General features: G+C 35.7%; 1 protein-coding gene across 1 annotated transcript in view; it reads right to left on the bottom strand.

Annotated features, from left to right (window-relative positions):
- The window catches only part of LOC108230990 (astrotactin-2), a 268,258-nt gene that overhangs the window by 87,602 nt on the left and 153,904 nt on the right, over window positions 1–26,752 (bottom strand). The window contains exons 8-11 of the mRNA XM_017407677.3: window positions 24,029–24,113; window positions 22,153–22,227; window positions 19,584–19,721; window positions 11,039–11,189 (exon numbers count right to left, since the gene is read on the bottom strand). Of these exons, the coding sequence (XP_017263166.1) occupies window positions 11,039–11,189; window positions 19,584–19,721; window positions 22,153–22,227; window positions 24,029–24,113 (449 nt within the window). The remainder of the gene's footprint in view (window positions 1–11,038; window positions 11,190–19,583; window positions 19,722–22,152; window positions 22,228–24,028; window positions 24,114–26,752) is intronic.

The raw sequence follows: 26,752 nt of genomic DNA, 5'->3' as shown, positions 1-26,752 counted from the left end.
ACAAGGGGACAAAAAAAATAAAAAAATTAAAATCAGGACAGGAAGCATGAAAAATACCCCATGTAACTACATTACAACCCAGAGGTGACATGTCACCTTTTTTTCAGTTGAGGACCATGGCCTCAAACTACAGTGATACAGATGTTGCACTGGTTCGTTCTGCAGGAGGGTTGAGATGGGCTGAAAGGTGAAGCTATGAATTTACCATTCTGTCTACATATCAACTCTCATCTGTGGTAAAAAGACATGGGTGATGACCAAAAGAGTGTAATAGAGAATACAAGTGGCTAAAATGAGTTTCCTCTGCAGAGGGACTGGACTCAACCTTGGGGATAGAGTGAGGTGATTGGCAATTTGGGAAGAACTCAAAGTAGAGTTGCTGTTCCCCCTCCACATCAAAATTAGACGGTTGAGGTGGTTTGGGTATTTGGTGAGAATGCCTTTTGTATACCTTTAGTGGGAGGTGTTTCATGCATTTTGCACCAGGTGGTGTTGGTGTACACCCGGGGTTTCCTGTTGAGATTATATCTCACAGCTGGCCTGGGAACGTCCTAAAGTACAACCTCCCTGCAGTTTCTGCAACCCAGATGAGCTGGATGAAGTAGCTGGGGAGAGAGAGGTCTGGGATCTCTGCTTAAGCTTTTAGCCCCGTGACATCAGATCTGATAAGCAATGGAAAATGGATTGAGAGGTGAAATGTAATTTTGAATTTTATGTTTACAAGATTTTTTTTTCCAACCTTCTCTTTCATTTTTCACAAACACACATTATATGACTGGATGTAAAAATATACTGCCATGTTCTTATTTCACCTATAAACAGGACGATCTTCATAAAAGATCTTAATATGAGCCCTCAAGTTATCAGGATAACTTCACTTTGCATTTTTGTAACTGGCAATTTTTTTTTTACAAAGCTTGTGCTGTTTAATCACAAACCTTTCTTCATTGGTGACTATAAAACAAATGGTTATGGGAGTGAAGGATAGCTTTCTCCTGCAACTCTATTGGATTCTGCTGCTCTCAGGTCAGCGTGATCGCTATAGGCATTTTGGAGTGGCTAGTAATTGGCTTTGTTATTTGGTCAATCTTTCTAGTTCTTCCATATGTTTGTAAAACTGAGCAGATTTAAATCAATTTCAGTTACATCGTCAAGGAATTTGTGAAATATATTTGACCCCAAAATGAAATTCCAAGTCTTCCTGGAAATCGTGCTGTTAGTTCTTCTTATGGCGGCTCTCAAGTGAATTCCACTGTACACAAATCTTAAATCCCTTCGTTAGCCTCACGCAGCTTTGTGGTGCGCTAAATGACACACTTGATCCACCATTTAACCAACAGTCTCCAAAAGATTGGCTAAAAATGTTCACCGTGCATTTGCTTTAAAGCATGAAGCACTGAAATGTAATGGTAATGGGATAAACTGAGCAGCCTGTGCAACAGAGCAGGGGGAGTCATAATGTTCAGTTGTCAGGAACACAGAGGTGTAGGAATATACAACTGAAGGAGGGGTATAGGGATTAGGGGATCTAGGTTTGCATAAAACAAATTTTGTTTGTGAGAGAATGTCACTTTCTTTACCTCTCTGCAGACTTTTTATGCAAGGTAGCGAAAGCACAGCAGAAATCAGGCTCCTTCTTGACTATTGGAGTGTTCCCCATGTTTTAATAAATGCTCACATTCCAGGATGGTTTACAAGTGACTTTAACTGAGATCAAAAATACCATCTGTCTTCTTTAAATTGTTATTAACAACTTGAGTCTGACATGTCAAAATTAAAGTCTGGTTTGATGCCCTAAGTTTAAAAAGAAAAGACATCTTTGCATTCAAGCAGCGACCAGAGGGTCCCAGAGGGGCCATAAACTCATGAAAGATATGCTACCAATTTTCTACCATCTGCTTAGATTCTTCTTTTTATTGGCAGGGCAAATACAGTAGCTACATCCATCAAGAGGCCATAAAATAAAAATAAAAAAATATTAATAAATAAGTAAAAGTCTGTATACACAAAGCCCTGCACACACCTACTAGCAAACTAAAACACCCTATTGCAAACTACTTACCACAGGCCTAAATGATCAACTGGGATTGACCCAGACTTTTGCTGTTCAATAACAACTTTGTGTAAATTCCTAGAAATTACAGTTTTTTTCTCTATTATATCAAAAATAACTTGAATAATGCTAAACTGATGTTTTTTTTGTTTTTTGTGCAACATAATGTTTATACAGTAGCAAAGCTGGAACATTGAATAAAAGCACCTGGAAGGTTTGTTAAAATATAAACCAGGTAACATCAGTGTATAACAATTAAATGTTTTCATAGAACAAAACTTGTACTAAACTCATCTACTCTGAATACACGGATCAGCTTCAAGATTAAAACCACTGACTGACAAGGTGAATGGCATTGATTGTTTTATCACCGTGACACCTGCCACTGGGTGGGATATATAATAACTAGCATGTGGACATTAAGTGCTTAAAACTGATGTGTTGAAAGCAGGAAAAATGGGCAATTAAGTAAAAACCCTCAACAAGTTTGACAAGATTCAAACTGCATCTGCTAAATGAAAGGTCATGTGGTGTGTTCCCAGTATGCTGCCATTAGTATCCATCAAAATGCTTTAGCCAATCAATTCTGCACATGAACAAGCAAACTATCATGGACTTCAAGGCTCGCTGGTTCAAAACAAAGGATGGGCAGTTGTTTAAATTTAATGGTGTCGCACAAACTGCTGAAAACTTTGGCAGAAAGAGTGTATCGTATGGCTGTGCAGCAGTACAGTGGCCATGCTGACTTGAGTTGGAAATCACTTGCAGTGAGTGGGTCTGTTGAAGGATAACATTTGTCTTTATTTGCTACATGGCTGTCTGGTTGGGTTTATTGTTTACTCAAGAAACATATCTGCAGGGTCCACCATAGAGCAAAATGGACAGTAAGAAATTCTAAGCAATGTTTTGTTAGAAAACTTTAGTTCTTGGCATTTGATTGTTATTCTGCTATTACTACCCACATGTTTTATGATCCTCAAGCCATTAGTGAAGTATACTTTTAATCTATCAGCAGGCACTGTAATTCCCTTTTGATAGTATAGTTTGCTAATGGCTTGAGGAACATAAAAGCATATTCAGCGCACCGAAAAGATCTAAATTTCACTTACTGAATGTAGATCCAGTTAAGCATATGGAAAAGGTGTCTGGAAAAACAAGATATTTTCACACAAGTCCAACCTTAAAGCTCAAAATGAAATCTGGATAACTAAAATTACTGTACATCATGAAGTCTTGCAATCATCTATGCCTTTAGTAGTATTAGTGGAGTGTACACCAAAATATGCAATTTGGTTTAATTATGTGGTCTCTTTTTACAATTATAAAATACAGCTTTTATTATATGAATTTAGGGAGTATTTGGCATAACAGGTGCACAGGGATTGACAAAAAATGCAAATAAAAATTAAAGAAAACTTACATTTTATACCAAATGATTTGACAATCCCTGCATTCCTTTCAATTTCTACTAACTGTCCTTCCAAAGGTCACTAAAACCATACAAGTTTAGTTATTTTGTTTCAAAAAAACTACTAGAATGCAATAACTGAATATCAAACAGTATATGAACAGAACAACAAATAGCAACTGACAAAAAGAGAAGGATAAAACAAACTGTGATTTGTTTCCATTGTTAGGACTCGTCAAAGCAATACAAAACTCAAAAATAAGGAAGCTAAATGTCCGTGCAGACTAAAGTGACTATCCTGTGGTTCACCTGCAGCAGAATGCACACACTATGCAGTGTCTGAGTTTTTAATTTAAGAATAAAGTTTTAATCCAATGCTGAGGCCTTTAATTGACAGTTTTGTTGCAACAATTATAAAAGCTGCAATATTGTGCAAGAAGTTTAAACAACTCCTTATTTCTTTTTGCTATACTTCCAGAAAGAAAACTTTCTTGTTATCTCTTTAGGCTTTGATCAATAGTTCTGGAGGAATTCTGAAGGTCTTTCAAAAATTCTTTTTGAACTTCATTTTTTTTTTCTTTCTCTTTCATTAAAGTTTTCTGTCCGGTCCTTGTTCCTGACTACTGCAGCAGTTTGTGCAGAGTGTGCTTAAAAAAATAAGGAAAGGGACCTAAAACCTATCTACAACAGACGAGTGGTATCTTAAAGTCATGTCTTTAAAAATAAAATAAAATCAGTTCAGTTTTATTTACAAAGAACATTAAAAACAATCAGAGTTCTGTACATTAAATCACAAAAACATCAAAACAATAATAAAAAAAACAGTATAATGTATTATGATGCTTTTTAAAAAGCCTAATGGCGTGGATATGCTGACTGACTGACAACAGAAGGCTGTTCCACAGTGTAGGGTGGCTACAGCAGAGGCACAGCCTCCATTACAACTTTATCAATCTAGAACAAAGAACTTCCAAAAGGAGGTTCAGAAGATCTAAGAGTTCTAAAATTTGAATAAGGGCAGAGAATTTCAGAAATGTATTCTTGTAACAGAATATGCAAAGTTTTATAAAATAGGAAGAAAAAAAAAACAAAAAACAGACAGACCAAACAAGGAACCGAAAAGATATTTAATCTTTTACTTGATCATTTCCTGTATGCTAAGCCTTAAATCAATGACTATTTGGGAATCACCTTGTTGGTACTAAAATATTTTATGTTGGTCAAACAGTTTTTCAGAGTTTCAACTAAAGAACTGGCTTGCCAAGTGAAGCAAGAAAAAAAAAAAAAAAACAATAATCTTTTGAATATGGCAAGTACAAAAAAAATAACATGAGGAATGACTCAAGACTTTTGCACAGAACCTAGGATGTAGAGAAGACATTTTCTTTTTAAAATCTCCTGTATGTTTGCAATATTGTAAGCTTGTAATGCTAAAGGTGTGCTAATGGAGTTACCATAAATTAAACAGTATGTCTTTTGGGCAAAACTAGTTTCTTTTTTAATTTTATGTCTGAGACAATACTTAATTTAGCAAGAAATTGTGAACAATTTGTGCAAAATTAATGAAAGCATTAAAAAACGAGACACATTAATATCGTGGAGTCAGGCGGACAGCCCATCATTAGCTTTGCTACAAACTCTACAGCCCCTCTTCCTCTCAACGCTCTGACTTACCCTCATTACTCTGCTGACGCAACCAAAATGTTGATGAAGGTTGACTTTTGCACATTTAGTGACCTCTGCCTGAAGGATTTGTCATTGGGTGCCCCGGAATTTGTAACTTCTGTGCCCCTTTTGCATTTTATCTTAGTTTTGCACAATATCTTCTTTTTAACAGATGTACAGTTTATTAATGGAACCGAGGTCATCAAGTTTAAAGGTTGGGTTCAGCTCACTACCTGAAAAAAAAAATAAAATCTGCCAATCTGTTTTATTTGCTAGTTAGACAATGAAACAGTTGTTCTGCCCAAAAGGCATGTAGGCCCACAGGGATATTGCCAGATGGCCAGTCTGACCCAGTAGGTGTGCTACAACTTGAAAAGCAGGGAACAAAAACAACATTTTAAAAGCTCTATAACTTACAAAACAAAACTAAAAAGGCTTGTGTTTTGTTGGAAAATTGTCGATCTTCGTATTTATTTAGATGTTACTTTGACACACAGTATCCATATGAAATTGTTGCAGATCGAATGCAACCTCAGTGCTAGTGGCACTCCCCCAACAGTACCATCCTCCCTCGGCATAAATCCAAGTCATAACACACCAGGAAACTGGTTCAAGAATGGTTTGAAAAACCCAAGAAAAACTTGATGGTGTTCCTAGATCACAGTTGACCGACCACATGATATGTCAGAACAAGCCTAATCCTCCAAAGCCTTTCCCTGCAAATCCTTGGAAATCAGGGGATCTGGTGCCAGACAACAAGACATTCCCATAAATCCCTGGTCTGTACTCACATGGGTCAGAGCAGTTTTTGCACATACAATCTTTGGCAGGTGGTTTTGGCCGATGAGCACACGTGATATCCCAGCAGCTGCAATATCTATTCTTATTGTTGAACTGATTTAGCGTCAACATGTAACATGAATGCTCAAAGTGGCTCTGCTTCAAGAAGCTACTGAATACCAAAATTAATATGTTGCTTACTTCTTATTAATCTCTTCTACTGTACGTAGTTCACAGTTACAAACTATTGTAACAAAAAAAAGAACATGACTTATTCTTACAAATCATCACCACGCTGCATAATGTAGATAAGTTGTGAGACCAGAGATGAAAAAGGAAGGCACAAATGCAAAACCATTAATCATCTAAAATCACTGTTTGCTGTGTGCTGAACTCAGTGAGTACAAGAATAAAGTGACACCATCTCAGGCTCAGCGGAAGCAGAGAGGAAACACGGGCAAAATAGAATAAACAATGTCTCATGAACTTCGGCGCCAGCCCGACTTGAATTTAATTCATTGCAAATGCATTTCAACTGTCTTAAGAGCAGCATCCAGCCTTGAGGGACAGACTTTGATAATGGATTTTAAGCCCTCTGTGTGGCATGTCGCTGCTCTGTGTTAGCACCCACTCTGACAAGAGTGCATGAAATAACACCAACTCAATAGACTTAGAAAAAACAAAAAAATCCACTCTGCGTGTGATTCTTTGAGTTAATCTTTGAAGACTAGAAGGCTTTGTCAGTCTTTTTGTCTGCACAGTGATCAGTGCCACGCAGAGCCTCTTATGAATTATTTTTTTAGTGCTGCACTTTTATTTTAGCATTTCTGAAAGTGCGCTTGGGAGCCAAGTCTTTTGAATTTTGAATATTCACCTGCATGGGGTCTGCATGTGATATTTGAATTCTTTCTACTTCTTTCTTAGTGATTGTTTTTGTCTTTGTTGTTGAGCTCAAATGATTTACTTTTAGTATTCTGATTTTCATCATTCATACATACATACTTACAGACTTACATACACTTAAGTTTTCTCTCCTCGTGTGTTTTGATTGTGTGTGGAAAATGTTTATAAAAAATATGTCATAATATAGAGGGGTCTATGCAGATACTTCCCATAGATTTTTACAATCTGAAGCTTGTTAGTGAACATTTATTCATGTTTTACACATGGAGAAGTGTAATTATTAGTAATATGGCCAATGCTACAGCTGGAAGATATGCTGTTGGAATTACAGTAATTGGTGAGAAATAAAAAAAAAATCTGTTTGTGTGTCTGAAACCCATAACAGCTGACTGTATAAAGCTTCATAAACTTAGTATTAGTCATTGAAATATTACACTCCAATCATGTAAGATACAAGTTTTTTCTTTAAAAGACATCATGATGATTCTCAGAACGTAAAAAAAAAAACACTTTCAGAAACAGTATTAGTGACAAATAAAACATTAGGCCACTATTACTGTGATAAAATGAGATCAGCCCTCACTATTAAAGTGATTTTTCTGCAAAATACCTGCCGAAACTTTTGATTTTGGAGCTGAACTCGTTGCGTCTTGTACTGTGATAATTCTGAGCTCTTTTAAATTTAAATTTGGTGGGTTTCTGTGTACAGATTGAACTCCATTGTTACGATTCTAAAAGGTCATTGCACATTTTTTTTATTACTATCTATTTTGGAATAATCAGAGGCTGGTGGAGCAGTCTGCTTTTATTCTTCTAGCAAAATTCAAAGGTAGAGGAAAAAGCTTGGGTTTATGGTTTTTTTAAGTGAAGAGCAGAGCTGGCTGCTTTTGAGGACGGTCAGTATTTGTAAGGAGTAGTTTATTTTGCTCAGTTAGCCCTCAGCTACCTGCTACCCTGTTTGTTCCCAACAATTTTAGAAAATACATTATTCAGTTATTCTGTTTGAGTAGTTAAAAAAAAAGCTCTAGTAGGAGGCTATTCTTTCTGTTGCACAGACTTTCTATTATTAATTATCTTATTATTTGTGTTTCTGAAAGCAATAGCGGCGCTCTCCAACACAATTTAGCTGGTGTTGGCATGCCTGTGTATTTGAAATTTCTTCACATAATGTGTGCAAGTTGTGGGGAAATCCAACTGGTCAGGACAACTGCCAGAGATTAATTTGCTGCGAGCCCAGCTCTATTTGTAAATCACAGTGCTCCATCACTGTTCATGCATGATTTTAATGAATCGCCCATAGAGCAAACACAAACGCTTTGCAAGCACAGCAAAAAATCTCAAATACAGAAGTTTATTAGGGGAAAAAAAAAAAAAATATATATATATATATATATATATATATATATATATATTTGTTTTGTATAAGACAATCAACATTGCCAAGTCATTTGGCAGAAATTAAAGCAATCACAACTGCATGGAAATATTTACACACAGAAGCTGCTATATGTTAAGAGTAGAAATATATGTTTTGATTTTATAGATATGATTCTAATTTATGAATATGGATGAATCCTCGCATTAACACAGTGGGATGCAAATCTTGGAAAATAAGTTATAGAACAGACAGAAAAGCATGGTTTAGATCATACAGTAATCGGCCATATGTGTTTAGTGCATCACAGTTTTACTGTATTCGACAAATACTGCTTGCTATTCATCATTTGCCATCAATGCTAGTCAAAACTACAGAAGGCAGAGTGATCCACATATCATGACAAGAAGGCAGAGCTATCCTCAGAACAGCTACACGAGCATTTTAAAAAGATGATGCATCCAAACATGTTTCAGTTGCAAGATGATGAAAAGAGGAAAGCAACAAAAACAGCTGTGTGTGGGTTTGTCTTAGATCAACACAAACAACAAAAAGACCTATCGATTTATGGCTCCATCCAAGCTCCTAATGACTCACAGAACCGCCCTCCAGTAATTAAGATGGCTCATCAATTTAATTACTTTACAACGCAGTCCTGCCCTGTGCTGTCAAAAAGCTGAAGTGTACAGTCACCCTTTGCTTGAAATTATGCCAGGGCCAAACCTCTCTTGCACTGTAGTTTATAATGTTACATCTAAAGTTAAACAATGCTCATGAAGCAACAAGAAAAAAAAATCAAGGCATATGCAACAAATGTACTTATAATACCTAAAGCAAAAAAGGAAGCATATTACAGTTATTGTTACAAGAAACCAATAATCTTTATATTTCCATTTATTTTAATTTAAAAAGCCTTTCTCTGTTTTGCTTCATTTTAGAAGGGGTAAACAATTTGAGCAATTTCGTAACTGAACTCAAACGCCCAGTCATAGATGGTTAAGTCCTATATCCAGCCATCCAGGCATGCTTTACAACAGTGTGAGTCATCAAAGTCTTTAGTGCATGTGTGTCTAAAGAAGAAAACAGAAATACATTGTTATTACTGACATGCACAATTTTTCATTTCTTTAAATGATTACCAATAATATGGCAGCAAAGAGCTTTTAAATTAAAAAGACATGTTATTGAGAAAGAAACCCTAAAAAAAATAAAGTGATGATGTGCAGCATATATAGATATTTTTGAAGGTTTTTGTCGAGATGTGCCATGTATATGTTTTCTTCTGTTTTATCAGTCTTTTTGCACAGATGGTGCAAAATCTTGCAACACCCCTGGATTATCTTTAATTTTACTTGCTGTCTGTTCTCTTGGCAGTTTTCAAGCAGTTGGATATTTTTTGTTGCATTCTGAAAATATGGAGTCCCCAAACCTGAAACTATGGGAGATGCATTGTGCACTGTTAGGGGCGAAATACATGAAATACGACAAGCTCGAAGCCTTGCACGCGCAGCATATCTGTTGCCCCTGAAGGCTTGTTTCCTGCATTATTAGTGGAACACAGTTTTGCTGTCCCATAATAATCTGTTGTCAACACCCCCTGCTCGCTGGTTAACTAACGCTCAGAGTCAGTCTAGCTGACAGCATGAATGATAAGTCGTAACAATTAGGCTTTTAAACAAAACGTCTAACAGTATGAATATAAGAATGTCTTTCACACAAATGCATTACAGTGTACACATGTGACAGGATGTATATAGGACAGTTAATTCAATAATTTGCTATGAGGTAAGAAACTGAGAATAAATGATTTTTCTTCTGGGTGAAACAGTTTAAGTACCTCAAACTGTTTATGACAAATCGCAGGCACAGAGGATGTCAGGATGACTGTAAACTGGTTGCTGCTTCTGCAGAGATTTATTTGATGTAATGTTTTTAGTAAAGGCAGCCTTGAGCCACGCGGCAAGGCTAAATGCTCTTTTTCCCTTATCGTCTTACCTGCGGCCATGAGTCCTGAGTGATCACAGTACTGAAAGAACAAGCCAATACAAGTGTCTAAATTGAAGGTAGCCAGGTTTCTTTTCAGGGATTAGGCAAAATATTAGGAAACCTAAAAGAAAGCTCTCTACATTAAAAGGAATCAAGTGAGTTGAACTGGGATTTTTAGAAGAATGACTCTTGAGCAGGTCCCTTCAGAGGTCTAATTGGCATGCCAAGTCTTGCTGGAGGGATTACAACACCAAACTGGCCAGAGAGCAGCATGGGGATCCCCCAGCAGGAGATAAATGGAGTTAGTGGAGACAAAAAGACCTTGGCATGTCCGCTCTCACTGTTCCTACTGCTATATCAGAATGGACTGAGCAGTTTGGGAAACAAATGAATGAATGAATGGGTAGTTTTAAAATAACCCAGTAAATCTTCTTTGGTCTGCATGAACACAAGCTGCAACCTTGAGGCTCCCAGCAGGGTTCCACAGCACATTTAGACCTTTCCTGTTAAACCAGAAGCTGGGGAAGGCCAACCTCACCCAAAATACCCCAGTAGGAATGACTGTCCTGAGCAGGCACCTCTCAGCATTCTGCAACATCCCTGCTGAAATTCAAACACTGATCAAAGTGTTTCGGTGAGGAAAAACAAGTACACGTTTCAAATTCTAATCCATCCTCCATGAAAGAGCAAACAATGAAATGCCCCAAAGAATACTAAAAACATGTATTCTTTTAATAATTTAAAATGATTTGGTTTAGGTGATGTATTACCAACAAAGCAGATCCTTGGATTTTTTTTATTGTGACTTTAAGCTATGGCACACTTATAGTATATTTCCACCAGTAAGTTATCTTGAACACCTGCTTACCATGCAGCCAGATGAGTCCAACTGTCGATCAGACACGCACTTGAAATTTTTCTTGCAGCCACCGTTGTCTTTGGAACAATCGCGAACCGGCCCAAAAGACGCAAGCAGGTCTTGCACTGTCTCAAAGTATGTCGACATCAATGCCTCTTCCCTGAAATTGGAAAATTGAAAGGTTAAAATAAATAAAGAAATACAAAAATCACAGATGTTGTTGCATATGTTTTCACAGTGCAATTAAGAATACACCAGAGCAAGAAATGTCATATTAAAATGAATGGTTATGCAGCTGAGCATAATCTCTCACCACCTGGGAAGCAGTCACTCATAATCTTTTCTTTTTTTTTCTTCTTTTGTTTAGTAGAATTAGAAAGCTATTCATGCTGGCCTATGTTGTGACAAAATTGCAGATCTTTTTGGTGGCTTTAATCCTTCCACCTGCAGTTTAGGACCATTTGTAATTCTGTTAATTATGTTTTGTTTCCCATAAAAGGGTGCAAATTCAGTTTAATACCTAAGGCCTTGTGTTACGCTGGAAGAAGGCGGAATGCTTTCACAACAGCTATGTCCATGCTGTTCGCGTGGCTTGCTTTCATTTATGCCGAGCCATGTCTGGGGCTAACCACTGCACGGTTAGCAGCTAGACATGTTTGCCATGTTAAATCGATTGGAAACCTACAGGGAATAGGCATGCACCATACATAAAGCTTTTTATTGATAGAGCTTGTTCTTTCTTCTGAGGAGGGTACATGTTTTGGTTTTCCTGTGCATCGCATTTGCACAATTTCAGACTAAAAGCTTGACTCACACAGATTATTCTATATTTGTCAGGTTTTCTAAACTTCTCTGGCTCTAACTTTGGATTTAGGTGCCAAACGCTGAATATAAATAGAAATTGTTTATACACCAAACAAATCCATGGGGCACAATTCACTATTTTACCTAATTTAAATTCATTCCACACCACCTATTTTGCAATGTGCACCTAATTTAAACACAGAATAATAATGATGAGGTCTAGACACAAATAAAACATATAGCCCTGACAATTACATACATTCACATAAAAAACAGCTATTAAAAATAAGTATTAGTATTTAATTCATTCATTCAACAACTCTGGTACAAACACACACACACAAAATGCTTTGTTACCATGCATTAAATCTGTGTTACAGTTACACACTCATGCATCCAGGGCCACAGCTGTGCTCACAAAACAGAGATGTTACCTTGGAAAAAAAAATGGGTTCCAGTTTGTGGTTACTGCTTCTGTTATGGTTCATAAAATTTCTTTTGTAAACATAAATCCGTTGTTGTTGTACTATAAATGGAAAGTTGCGCAACAAACTGCAGGCTTTACTGAAAGATAAAACCAAAGAAAGATGGAAAACAAATGTAGGTATGTTTTCAGGACTTTTACTTGTATGAAGTTTTAATAGAATTCAGTTATTTCTTTGTATATATAAACTACTCAGAAAGCTCTCACTTCCAAACTCTAAATCTGTCACGGGGCACAAAAACGCCAGCCCAACTAGTACAGTGCTCTCACCTAAACATGCTTCATCATGTCCAAACTCTGACTGATGTGTGCCTGCTGTCACAGTTAATGAAAGGGCAATCCTCCTCTTTGTCTTACTGAAGAAAGACTGTCCACAGCTATGCATCCACAGGGACCACAGTGTGCCATGAGCAAGACTCAACACTAAAAGCAGCCAGAAGGGTCCTGACTGATGGGAAGACAAATGACTTGCAGTGCAAGAAGCCTTTTGGAGTATTATCACTGTTTGTGTGGGTTTGGTGGTGCTTTTGAGGCAATGTCATTTCAAGGAAGCCACTAATATTACTGCCTCAAACCAATTATGCACATGTTTTAAAAAAACATGTTTTATGTGGCTATAAATCCTCTCAAGGTTGAGTGGATTGCAAATTTTCCCCGATTAATATGTGAAAGTAAGGAAAACAAACTGTACAATCTGTTATCACAGTTGATTAGAAGTAAAGAGGAAAAATGAACTCTTAAAATGACAGAAAAAATGCATGTTGTTATGCATTTATTTATTTGTCTAGGAATATGGAAAAGAACACTACTCTTATAAATGGAGAAATTGATTGAATCAAATTTAGCGAAAGACAAATTTCTTTCTGTGGTTCCATGGCAGATGAACACAAAATACAATTAAAATATGTACCCATAACAATCAATTTAAATAAATAAATAATGATATATATATATATATATATATATATATATATATATAAAACAGGTAATTATTTCCATTTCCTTTTATGAATGACAATAGAACTAGCTCCTGAAAATTCTTTTTTTTTTTTCTTTTTTTTTGGCCTTACATAAAAAAGAGAACATTAGGTGTTTTAAGATTGCCAGGAACTTTTTCTTTTACTTAATAACCTAAAAAATAGCTCCAAAAGTAAAACTGCCAAATTGAAAACCATTTTAATAACAAGTTGATCACTGAGCACATAATTTGATTTTCAAATCTCCATATCATGCTGGTCATGTGTATATTTCAATGACAATGCTTTGTAGTGATTTTACACCTACACATTAGGAAGTGATCTGATAGTTTACAGTATGACCTGTTATACCAGAATGCAACAGAATAATTGATTAAAGATATTATTGCATATCTTTAATGTCTCCTTAATGAAACAATATGTTTCAGCATATTAACTATTTTATTGGTGAGTTTCTTGAAGTCAAAGGTTGGATTAAAAATCACATCTAAGTATTTGACTTCTACTACAACGTTTTTTATTTTATTTTATTTTATTTTTGACCTTGAATGAACACAGTTATTCGACAGGGTTCTTTGGTGAAACTTCTTAGTTAAATACATTGTGACAATCGTCAAATTCAATCAAATCAAATCCTTAAAGTAGAAAATAAAACTCAAAGAGGATAAACACAATTTTACCCTTTGCACTGAAATGCCAAAACAAAGTAATCAATCTGTTAAAATGACTGAATTAAGAAGAAAAAAAAAGAGCCTAAGATGACTGGTTTTACACATTTAGGCTTGGTATTGTCTGCCTAATGCTAACTGGTCAAAGTCAGAAAACGAGGTGTGAGAAGGATCATAAAGGATTTTGTGCAGAGTCCAAGGACTGCCTTTACAAATAGTCTGAAAAGAGGAATACACCTTTCTACCCATGGCCATCATGAACATTTTAACAATAGTCTCAATTTGTTGCTTCAGCTGCACAATGAAACTCCTGTAACACACTACCAACTCATGTCTGAACATATCCACATAGCTTTAAAGCTTACCTAGAAGGGTCTAAGTTCCCACAGGCAGTGAAGCCTCTGGACCAATTTAGCACAAAGATAATCCACAAGGGACACTCGATTTTAGATTAAAGTCCAACTGTTTGACCAGCTGTTTAAGGCACACACCTGTTCAATAGTATTGATTATGGTTTAAATGTATTGTAAGACCTATTGAATGACTAACTATACTCTTCTTTTATTATTTCTTTGTCTGAATTAACTTTAACAACTGCTACAAAATAGTAATATGCAGTTTTAGTGGAATGAGTCACTCAAATGCAAAATGACAAAATACCTTTAAAATGCATCTTATCAGTGCCAGCAGAGATTAATGGGGAGAGTGAAAGGACATAACGTACCAATCTACAAACTCTTTTTGTCATTTTTATTTTGTCATAGTCTTTTTTATGTTGTCTGTCCATGTTTCGTTAGCTCTTGACATCTTAGTTAATACTTAACACTGAGATATCTTTTCTCTTTTATTACCTAATTTTTATCTCCCATTCATGGCATGCCAGCACATAAATGACACGTCATTATGGAGGTGACGTATTGCAGCACACCGGAAAACACATTGAGACTGACTCTTTGAAAATTCAAACCACCTCTGTCACTGAGCAGTGCAACAAATCACTCACTGTTCTCACTCTGTCACACTGAATGTGAATAAAGTGCCTACAAGAGAGGGAAAAGGAGTTTAGATGTACGGTAGTCTTTCTGTTTATGCATGATGTTGTCATGAAACATAAAAATGATTTCCAAGTTATTTTAAAAATTGGCAATGCATTACAACTTACACTTTGCTGGCTACACAACATGCTCTGGTTTAGTTAATTTTACACATTACATAGTGGCCTTCAGACACAGCTTTCTTTTGAAGCGTTGGAATTATTAACAGTCTGATGAGCCAGCCACAGCAACAGATGGTGTATCTTAAATTCAATTATATTTCTTGCTTTGCTGAATTAATATTTACAGGAGTACCAAGAGAGATATAGGCAAAATTCTCTCTCTCTCTAAATACATACACTTGCTTACTCTTTCATATTTACCTTTATACTATGTAAAGTTGAGAATAATTACTGTTGCCACTGGGAACAAAACCATAACAACATCATCAGTCTGTTACATGAGCAATATTTAATAGTTTCACAAAAAAAAAAAAGAGGAAATGACTGCAGTGCAACTAAATTAGATAGAGGTATAAACTTAAATATGGTGTGGTAATGTATGAAACTTACTATATTCTGTTACAGATTTATCAAGACAATTTTGCAAGAAGAAAAAAATTCCATTTTCTATGAAAAAGAAGCAGAGCACTAATAATATTTTCTACCACCCTTAGGTCAAGAAACAATAAGTGCTTTCAGACATCCTGAGTCAGATCTTTGGTTTTTATATATATTCATATTCATGAAAGTCTCCTTGCATCTGTTCAGAAAAAGGCACCTTACTGATGGAATAAAACAATTTGAGCTTTTAGTTTCTTCATGAGGACAAATAAACGTTTTCATATTTTAGGAATTATAATTTACATTTTAACTGCCAACTGTGGAAAAGTTACAAATATCATCCACATTATACTAAGCCAAGATAGAAGGGACACTAATCTGAGTTAGTCCCATTCTCTTAGCTTGCAAACTAGTGTTCAGATAAAATGAGACTGGAATGAAAGGTGTACAAACATGACGAGAATAAGGTGTACCCTTATCCAAGTTGGTTGTCTACAGTCAGTGTGCTTGAATAACTGGGAAGACTAAAATATTTCCTCTGAATGTAAGGACTGAACAATTAACAGTAAAGGCTCTGGTATAATTTACTTCAAAGCACATCAAAAGGTTACCCAAGAGAAATTTGCCTTAGAGGAAAAAACAAAAACAAAAAGAAACCGTTAAGAAACCCGGAGCAAGTCAAAATGTTGTATTAGATTGAGCTAGAATATATGATAAATAATTCTTTGGGGAAAATCCGAGTTTAATGCATGCAGTTGAGAGATAAATCTACTAAAACAAATACAGAAAGACTGACCGACTACTTGACTACTGCTAGACTTACAGCTATATTGTTTTATGGTAAAAACTGCCAGCAGTACTTCTGACAAATCACTGTCTAGCTGCTGCCCAGTTGGAACGTCTCCAGGTAAATGGCAGGTCACCATGAAAGGCTACTTAATGCACACAAAAAACCTCTTACTGTTGTTTTCTCATATGCACATATGTTTAAATGGTAGCCTACAATAGTTAGGAAGGTTTTACAAAGGACAAATCTCTCGGATACAAAAAAAACACATCCTATATAAATGTATAGCTTAATAAAATTTAAACTCACTTTGAATATTCTTAAACATGAAATACAAGTCTTATGTAAAGCAATGAAGCAACGCACCTTTTAGATTGGGTCTAATAATAATTTTTAGAATTAATTTTCAAATTATATTTTGTTGATGTTCTCTTCCAGCAAAATGTCCCTTCAATTATCATAGTGCACGATAGTAAATGCATCTTCCTAATGCATTCTGCATTTGTGGGAAGTTTATAATATTAAGAGAATTGATCCCAACAGTCTTGTGTCGAGTAAAAACAAATAAGCCTCTGATTCAGGTTTATTGAGTCAGGTGTAAAAAGTTCACATTATGCTCATTCACGGGTTCAAGTTTTGACTTTGAAAGCCAACAGAAACGTCTTTCCATATTGTGGAAAAAATTAATACAAAATATTATATTTTATCATGCTTTCTGTTCCTCATTGATCATCTACTTGGTCAAAAATGGTGAAGTGTGAAGAAGATGCTCAGTCTTAAACCCAAACAGCCACTACTCAGGTCCTATGAGAGGATTTAACAGTGACGAAATTAAGTAAAGGAACAGAAGTTTGGACTGCAAACAGTGTTTTCTAGGCAGTTTAGTTTAGTAGCATTGTTTTCTGTAATGTGAGCTCCAGACTTTAAAATTCTGCAGACCTTTGAAAGTATGTTTGAAAATGCAAACTAAGTAACACTAATGGACAGGGGCAAACCCAAAAAGAATAATATGCCTTCTTAAAAAAAAAAAAAAACTGTGTCCACTCTTCCTAATTGCCTATTGATATTTGGTTGTTCTTGCTGTTATTGTTTTAAAACTACCTCTGGGTTACACCCCTACTTAGCAGAGGCACAAATGAGTAATGTACTGCTAATGTACTGCAGCAAAATCAACAGAAGTCCATTCATTCTCTCCAGGTGCCTCCTTTTTTTAATTTCATGCACACACTTACCTAAATGCAAATGGAAGGAAGACCTAAAAAATAATTAAATAAAGAGAAGTCATGCAATGATTACTTTAGAAAGTCCCGTAAATTATACATATGTCTACAGATGCTAATTATGGCAGTGTTTCTTCAAATCACTGGCTAATCAAGATTAGTTAATTTAGCCCCGTAACTCTGTTGGAAGTCCCGGGCGCATAGTGGTTGCATCTAAACACTAACTAATGTACTTGTTATTAATCTCCCTCTCCGCCTCTTGCTTTTCCAGATGATGAATGGCCACGCGACACTGCCCAAAGTTAGAGCGCTGCTCCAGCATGATTACAGAGCCCGTTATTGGTCTGCCCCTCCACTTGATTAATGTTCTTGTTCCTGCTCCCCACAAATATGCTGACTCTCATCAAGCACTTTTGTCACTGAAGGGAGTAAATTTTCTTTACAATTTCTGTAATCACCAAATAAAATTATAGTTTGTGTGTGTGTGTGTGTGTGTGTGTGTGGGGGGGGGAAGCAGGTAAATGTAAGTGATGAAATAAAGACTGATGCATGTTGTTTCTTTTTTTTTTAAGATATGAAACATTTTTGAAAACAGAAGTGAGTTAAATTGGCTTTTTATTTCTTTTAAAGTTTGGATTTTGTAATATTTTCAACACAATAGATATGGAAACTAGAATATTGCATTAAAATCATGGGGATTTTTTGCCCAGTTGTAGAGAGGTAATTTTCCTGTTGGAGAATTTGTGGTTTGAACAAAACTGAAAATAAAAAAAATGCTGTATAATGAGTGTTAAATATTTAAATGTGGACCTTTCATAATAAACAAATAAAGAGGAAGGCTATTACATACCTCTGTCCACCTTAAACATTATCTTATATAAAAATATTAGTCCTATTTTACAACAAGTTAATAAATAAATGGTCAATAAATAGTTCATAATCCAGTTATTAAGCTTTAAACACCTTATAAACCATTGACAAGGAGATGTAGTGTCATGACAAATAACATAAAACAAATAAAAAGCAAAATAAAGACCTGTTTCTTGACAAATAGCAAGCTCACATTAATCTTTTTACCTAGATTGCGGCAAGGTCTTCATGAGCTAGAATATCAACATTAAACATTTGTTAGGAGTAGCCTAATAAAGTATTACAAACAAGAAAAAATAAGTTGAGCAAAAACTTACCAGGAGAAACTAATAGTAAAGTGATTGACCTTGACAAACACAAAACTTGCATCAATGTAGAAAATGTGTGTTAGAACTATTTAATAAATGTTTTTTATTAATTCATAGTGTTTAAAATCTAATTAACAACCATATTTTGAAGCAATGTAAATCTTTTATGAGTGCAGTCTTTTTGTAAAGTAGTATCAAAAAAGCACATTTATGTGTTTACATGTTTTGTCCCAATTCTTGAAGAGTTATGTATCAGGTTATATGTGATTCTGAATACACTCTGCATGCTCCGTAAAGTTCTTTCCAACTGAATCCCAACTTCAGTAAATATGTATTTTTGCACAACATCGACTTTCGAAAGAGATGTTCGGTGATTTCACATGGGAGTGAAAAGAAATGTGCCTTAAAAATCTAAATTCAGTGCTTTAGATATTTTCTTCACTATTGTTTATGGCCTATCTCCACACTAATAATTATTGTCAGCTTTGCTAAAGGGCAGTGGCTACAACAAACAAAAGAAATAAGATGGTTCAAGTACAATATTTATCTACATATGTTTGTTATAGTAGTTTTGGCCTCTTGTATGTAACACTTTTTTACCTTAATGTCATATTTATAATATCAACACTACTGTCATGGAAACAGCATGTACGCCAACTAAAAGGGAACACTGTTAGGGCTTAAGTACTTCATGAAAGCGTGTGTTTGTCACTTAAGCTTTAAGTGAAACGAGTTTAGAATTATAAAAAAACAACAACTTTTTTTTTTTTAATTTGGTTGAAGTTCTAAAAAAATTTAAATTACCAGACCTGTAGCGGTCTGTTCTGAGTCAGACTGACCTGACCTCTCCTGGATCTTCGGTGACCAACACATCTGTCTTGCAGCTGGCGATGGGGTTGATTGACAGTTCCACCGGTGGCACTACAAAGCTTTTGCTGACAGGCAGCCACAACCCCTGGCCCAGACTGTAGAATGATCTGTGTTGGCATGACAACAAGACATAAATGTCAGGTGTGCTCTAATGACATTATCATATTTTATTAGTATAGACCAGCACACAATGAGCAACATACACTACGAACACACTGCTGAATATCTGATCATAACAATGACTGAACGGTAACACTAACAGATTCACTGATTGTGTGATTGTGTGGGAAAGGTATAATAGAGTCATCATTTGCATATTGCCAATTAGACTCCATATAAAACTTTGTTTTATGTTACATTCAAATAGTGACTGATAAGCAGTTTCAGATTAATCTTATATGGGTTATGTTTACTTTTATGAGTCAACTACCTTTGAGTTCATCTAGTAATACTTGAAGGCTTAGCCAAATGTTTAGACTTGTTTCATTCTTTCTTTTTTTAACTTTTCTGGCTTTGCAGAAACATAATCTGAAATAGTTTACATTAATCAGCAAGTCATCGTTAAAGTTAGTACCTCTTTGGCTGCTGCATATACTATGTTTGGATAATAAATAATACCAAATGATACCAAGATAGCCTTGATAGCATTCCTTGAATTTTGTGGAATAAAAAACACAAAACAAAAGGTATCAAAATTAACAATTTTGCTCCAAACAGGTTTCTGAAACATTCGGAAATACCTGTTAAAAAAATCTATCTTTCTGAACTCTTTTTTTCAGATCGCCCTGTACAAACGTAGATCCACAATTAGCAAATAAATAATTCCACAGTTCTGTTACAGCGAGGAGAAAACAAACAGCTTACAATACAGAGCTTGTAATGCGACTAGTTTAAATGCTGCTTTGTGGTGAATCTGTGGCACAGTTGGTAACAAACAGTATTTGAAGAAATACATTAGAGGAAGCTGTGGGGGAGTGTAGTGTCTGATGCGTATGCTGGTCCCCTGTGACCATTCAGGGGGCTGTGACTTGTCATTCTGGAATAAAAACACAAATTATTTTACAGACAGCACAAGAAATATCAGCTGTTTTGCAATTGTTGTTTTTAATGGTTTTGGAATAAGAACCAAAAAGGAGGGATTCGAGGACTGTTTCAGTTGTTAGGGAATTGCCCTCATTCCACGCTAAGGTACAGCTGGAACAATATGTACCTCTTTCTGAAGCAGTTGTGGAGCTTGATTTCTTTGTATGTAATGATGTTGATCAAGTTTAACGTGTCACTGTTTGTGCAAAACCTGATCGTTGCAATATTCAGTTTTCATGACACTGCCAAACCACGCAGTAAAACCTTTACTTGTACAAACCCCTGACTAGGATCAAAGAATCCAAATACATTTTTGCCTCCTGGGTTCGAATACTTCTGGCTTCTTCTCAATATTTGGCAATTTAAAATATATTTGACTTAAATCCATTTCTTGTGTAGTCCTCATACCTTGAGATCAAAAGATGCTTTTTTTTCTGAGTGTTTCTATTATCAGGAAGAAAGTTAGAAGGGAGTCCCAATTTTCTATACGGCTCTCCAACTGCGAAACTAATCCCTGTTACAATAAACCTCCTCTTTTCACTGACATAGAGAACTGACTCTATCCATCTGAAGAGCGCTGCAGACTTCCTACTCCACACAGCAATGATACAAAACTTTCTCACATTTAAGGCCAATATAGGCTTCCGCTTCGTTGCTGGAACTTTACTGAGCGTGTTGGTTATCTGTATCTGTGTGTTCAAGGCTGAATGCATTTTACTCTAACTGGTTGTGTGTGTTTCGTTACGGTCTACCTTTACTGTGTGTGTTCTGCTGGCTCTCCAACATACTGTAGTGCTTCTAAATGGCAGTGCACAGTTAGAAGGTGAAGAGCTCTTATTTTTTTGTGTGTGCAAAAAATAAACACAAAATTCAGTGCATCCGTCCTTATAGAGAACTCAAAGAGCAGCTAACTCTGCAAGGTCAGTGTGAAGAAGATTAGAGTCAGTGGAGGGGTTTGGAGCATGAAATAAAGTTAAATTTTACAAACCTGTTGCCAATTTTTTTTTTTTTTTTTTTTTTACTGTACACCAGTTAATATAGTTTGGTAGGGGGGCTGGTTAAAAAGAGCAGCTGAGTGACACTGAATGGGACCTTTGAGCTTTTCACTCCATGAAAAATGTCAAACACGATGATCCCATCAAGACAGAGAAGTGCACTGAAAATGGCAGTAAAAGCCTTTGAATGGATTCCAACCAGAACTACTCCCTGGGCTATTCTGGAAACAGACAAGACTGACCGACCATTGGTGAGACTTCCCTCCAGCACGAGGTGTCTTTTCTTATCTATCCAGCTGTATTTACGTGCATCCGCAACCTACTTATCTGTATGCTCTGTCACACACATGCAACTCACATGTGAATTCATGCCAAGAATGCAGCTACTCTGTGTCCACGGAGTCACAGATGGCTGGTTCAAGTTGTGCACTCAAGAGATGCACCGAGGCGTAGGACTCACCTGAAGATTCTCTCTGGGGCCTGCTGTCCCGTAACAAGGTCATAACCTTTCTCCAAGTTTGCATATGGCCAAGGACTTGACAGAAGATGAGAAAGAAGGACGACAATTAGAAAAGCTTCAAGTAAGAATTGTTCATTTGGCTTTATCAGTCACTCGCATTATTGTGAAATGTTGATTCAGTCTTCTTTAAAACGATACTTGTAGCTGGCTTCAACCTTTCAAACAAACAAACTCAAATCTGACTCTTAAAAAAAAGTTCAAGGTCAGTTCAACGAGTGCAAGTTACCAAGGACCTGTTGCTCAAAGTGAACCAAATTTAAAGAGGTAGTGACTGTCTAATATTTTTATTTTAGGTAGTTAAGCAGACTTAATATGCTTAATGCAGTCCATTTTGCAACTTATGATTCACACAAAACCCTTTTCCAACAGGGCAATTCTTCAGTGTAAATACTCATATTTATGCAAATAACCAAATGATACCAAAGTGACGTGGATGCTTACAATAATTTATTCAGTTGAACCACTATGGAATTTATCAGGTTTAAGTTGTTTTTGATAATAGAAAATTGCTATAAAATGGGTTCTCTTGATCAACAGAATTGCTTGAATCTGCCATGACAAATTAACTCTGATTTTCTACACTCAGATAAATCACTCTCACTCCCATCTACTGCAGAAAACACACAAAAACCGACTTCAAAATATCTGAACTACCCCTTTATCATTAATATTGTTTTGTATTTAACATATTGAGTCCTGTAGATTGTGAAATGCAGCTCTCCTGGTCATTTATCTGAGGATTGCACAGTTTCATCCTTTTCACAGAGGACTGAGGGACTCGTATTGTTTGCAAAAGGCCTTATAACATTTCCTAGATTGATTGACAGCAGCTATTGCTTCTCTAACATTACTTTTTTTCTTGGCATTTTGCTAACTCACACACAAGTGTTCTTGAACAGTAAATTGTCTGCTTTTTTAGAGATTGTATCACTTGCTGATAATCAGTTGTTTAAATGCATTTAATTTATTTATGACACATTGTTGAATATTATTTGATGTTTAGCTGAGATTGTATTTACCTCATTTCAAGACCTACTGAGGACGAGAAGACCCTTGCTTTTGATTCGAGAGATAAAAATTGAGAATTCAAAGAGGGTGTAATCATATTTTCCACATGAATGCATAATAATTAGAACTTAAAAACTAAGTCTAAACAACTGTATTCCAACTGTATTCCCATCAAATATAAGGGATTAGATCAATTGCTGCTGCTCCTTCTACAAATCAGTGAATGGAAACGTGATCATTGACTGGACTGAGGACATCAGATGACAAGCAAGGCTGAAATAGAAAAAGTGAGCATTGATTGAAAAAGCAAACTAATTGTCAAAAAAGGTCATAGAGAGTGGGTTTGTCTTTCTCCTTTTTCAGTGACTTTTTTTCAGTTTCATGCTTTATGTCCTCCTCTGCTCATTTAATTACACCCTATAACTTCCCTCCTACATACTTATTACTGAAGACTCATTGCCTTCTTGACTAATATTGTGAACACAGTACAAAACATATGCATATTTTATTCCATTAACTGCAACTCCTTCAAATTTTACACTCCTGTAAGTGTTCCGCAAGCTGTCGGATTCATTTTTAACTTTGGGTTTATTCATTCTAATACTCATAGGATGAACCTACACTGTAGGAATTTAAATCTTAACGTAAAAACTTTAAAAAAAATCTATTTATGTACACAATCACCCTTACCTTTATGTAAAGTTAAAAAGAACTGCTAGTGGAGCTGAGGTTAGAGACTGTGAAATAAAATCTGGTTAAAGTAGGAGGGAGTGTCCAGACATGAGTGGAATAAAAAGACAGGACTTACCCTTCGTTGCGACCCCAGTCGCTGCGAACACAAAGGTGTTTATGGGCAGGATCAGGGGAATAACCCTCATGACAGCTGCATTCTCCTGTGTTACAGACATCGAAAAAGCACAGAGAGGAACACTTTTTTTTCTTCTTCTGGGTCAATTAATTATCATTTAAGTTGGCTTGGCTGCCTTGTCCATTAAAGATGCATTAGGCGGTTCCTAATGTACATAATTTTACAGCTATTTTTCTTCGCTGTTGAAAAACATTTGCAGTGGCAGTTATACTAACAGAAGGATCCCACTGAAATATTTACAAGCTATCAAAATACAAGTTTTATGTTTATTTTCACAACTGATTTAAAAAAAAAAGAAGAAAGAAAGAAAATTGCAGCAGCATAGAGAGAATTAGTTTTATACATGCTTTAAAATCTGCGGTATGGGTTCTGAGGGGAGTCTGAGCTGGGTTTTGTGCAGTTGATTGGACAGCTTGCAATGCAGAACAAACAGGGATATTCAGCTGGCAGCTCAGCAGTCGATTGTGGAGGTCAGGTCAGGTCAGTTACTCACGGGTGCTGCTACCTCCATCTCGCCATTTGAGCGAAAGCCAGCCACTGAGCTCCTCATTTCAATCGCTGAACATGAATGTCATAGTACATAGCTTCAAGTTTCACAGAAATGGTCATAGATGAATAAGATGATTAGACTGTATCTTTTGAAAGTGAAACTTTTTGAAAAGGATAAAGACACAATCCCTTCACACTTCACTTCTGTGATGTGACTACAACTACTAATAAAAGAAAAAGAAGGAACAAAATTACTACCTTGAGGATGTATGCCATCATCTAATAACAAAACACATTTATACTTTCATTTTTTCTGATTGTGGTGTTTTTTTTATTCGATTAAAGAATTTAATTATGGAAAATATTAAAGTGCACCCTGTGAAGAGTGTTTAGGCAACATTTTATACAATTAAGTTGTAGGTATGTTTAATATTGGAGAAAATGTTCTGCTCATGTTTGACTTCCTGTATAATACGTGGGTAGATGGATGGAAAATATGAAAACATAAAGCCCCCCCTCCCGCAAGAGCACACACACACACACTCCACAGCTGAGATCAGCTCAGAAGGACATAAACAATGACTGCATACACCTTAAAAGTCAATAAATGCCTATGTTAAATCTTAAGCCACTGAGAGTTAAATGAACCACTATATAGGCACTGCTCCCGGAGTAAATAAAGCTGACTGCCTTATGTTGACCCGTATAAAGGCACAAAACTATAAAAATTCACATTTTATCCCTTCAGGAAGGAGCAAAACCAACAAACAATTTTAATTCCTTGTTTTTTTTTTTTTTTTCAGATGCTTTTCTAAATGAGGATTAGGAGTTTAAAATGACTGCATTCTAAACTGCAGTCACAAATTTTAGTAAAAGTTAAAGAACCATATCAAATAAAAGATGAATAAATTACATTTGTTTATGCGTTTTTAAATAAATACAATTTTAAAACTAGTTGATCATTATTTATATCATAAATAAAGCCAAGCATTAGGATGGAATAACAAAAATGACTACACCTTTCATTACTACGATTAAAATACTTTCTCTTTAGAGTTTCCCATTTAAGTTAAATGCCATATTTTATTGGCAATCTAGATACCAGTGTTTCCAAAGAAATGTTATCCTGTCATATTTTAGACATTTTTCAGCAATTCTTCTCTGAATGGGGTTGTGTTTTACTTCATTACTCTACAAAAAAAACAACTAAAAATGAATGATAATTTAAATCCAAAAATTTACAGTACTTGACCAAGCCAAAATTATTATTATTATTATTTTGTCTACTTTAGAGTGGAATTTTAACTGTGTGGTTTGGATTGTAATTTTGTTGGGATATCCTTGATACCAAACTTGAATTGGAGTCATATCGTCAGACAGTATTTTTTGACATGACCACACACAGTCTTGATGCCACCTGTAAATGTCATCTTCTCAACAGCTGGTACTTAAGTACCACTATATACTGTTGGGACTGTCTAAGTCCTCTAATGGTCCTGACTGAGATCCCATCAGAACCAAACAATCTTATCTTGATTGCATCTCGTAAAAGTTCATTCATCCATCCACACATGCAGGCTCATCCGTTTATCCATGACCAAAGAAGGTGCTCCAAGTATTCAGAATCATTTTAATGCTGTGACTCAGAATAATTTTGCATTTTTATGCCAAAGAACAAACAATTATGAAGCACAATGTTATATCCATCACATCATTTAGGCTCTCACATAACCTTATGATTTCCTCAGATCAAGTCAATTTGAATCAAAGCAACTTTGTTTGTGAACCACATTTAAAACAACTAGAGTTGACTGAAGAGTTGTACATAAAAATAAAGTGCAAATTATTAGCCAACAGAATACTAAATTCAAGGAAAAGCAGAAAAAAAGAAAGTGGTTATTTAAAGAAATATATAAAACCAAGTACAATTATTGACAATAAATAACCTTTTGGGTAATTGGTCGTAATAAATGACCAATTACCTAAAATGTCACAATAAAGTTGTTAAATGAAATAGATTTGTCTTGAGTTGTGTCTTCAAAATCATTACAGAAAGAAGAAAGTTGACCAACAATTAAAGTTTGTGCCAAAGCCTTGGTGTTGTTATTGGAAAGGCACAATCTCCCTTAATGTCTAATCTACATAGAACAGGAAACATCCTAAATGGATCCATTT

The sequence above is a fragment of the Kryptolebias marmoratus genome, linkage group LG14, assembly GCF_001649575.2.
Source record: "Kryptolebias marmoratus isolate JLee-2015 linkage group LG14, ASM164957v2, whole genome shotgun sequence".
Classification (NCBI taxonomy): Eukaryota; Metazoa; Chordata; class Actinopteri; order Cyprinodontiformes; family Rivulidae; genus Kryptolebias; species Kryptolebias marmoratus.
The sequence above is the reverse complement of the archived record's forward strand: the minus strand, read 5'-3'. Positions and strand labels throughout refer to the sequence as shown.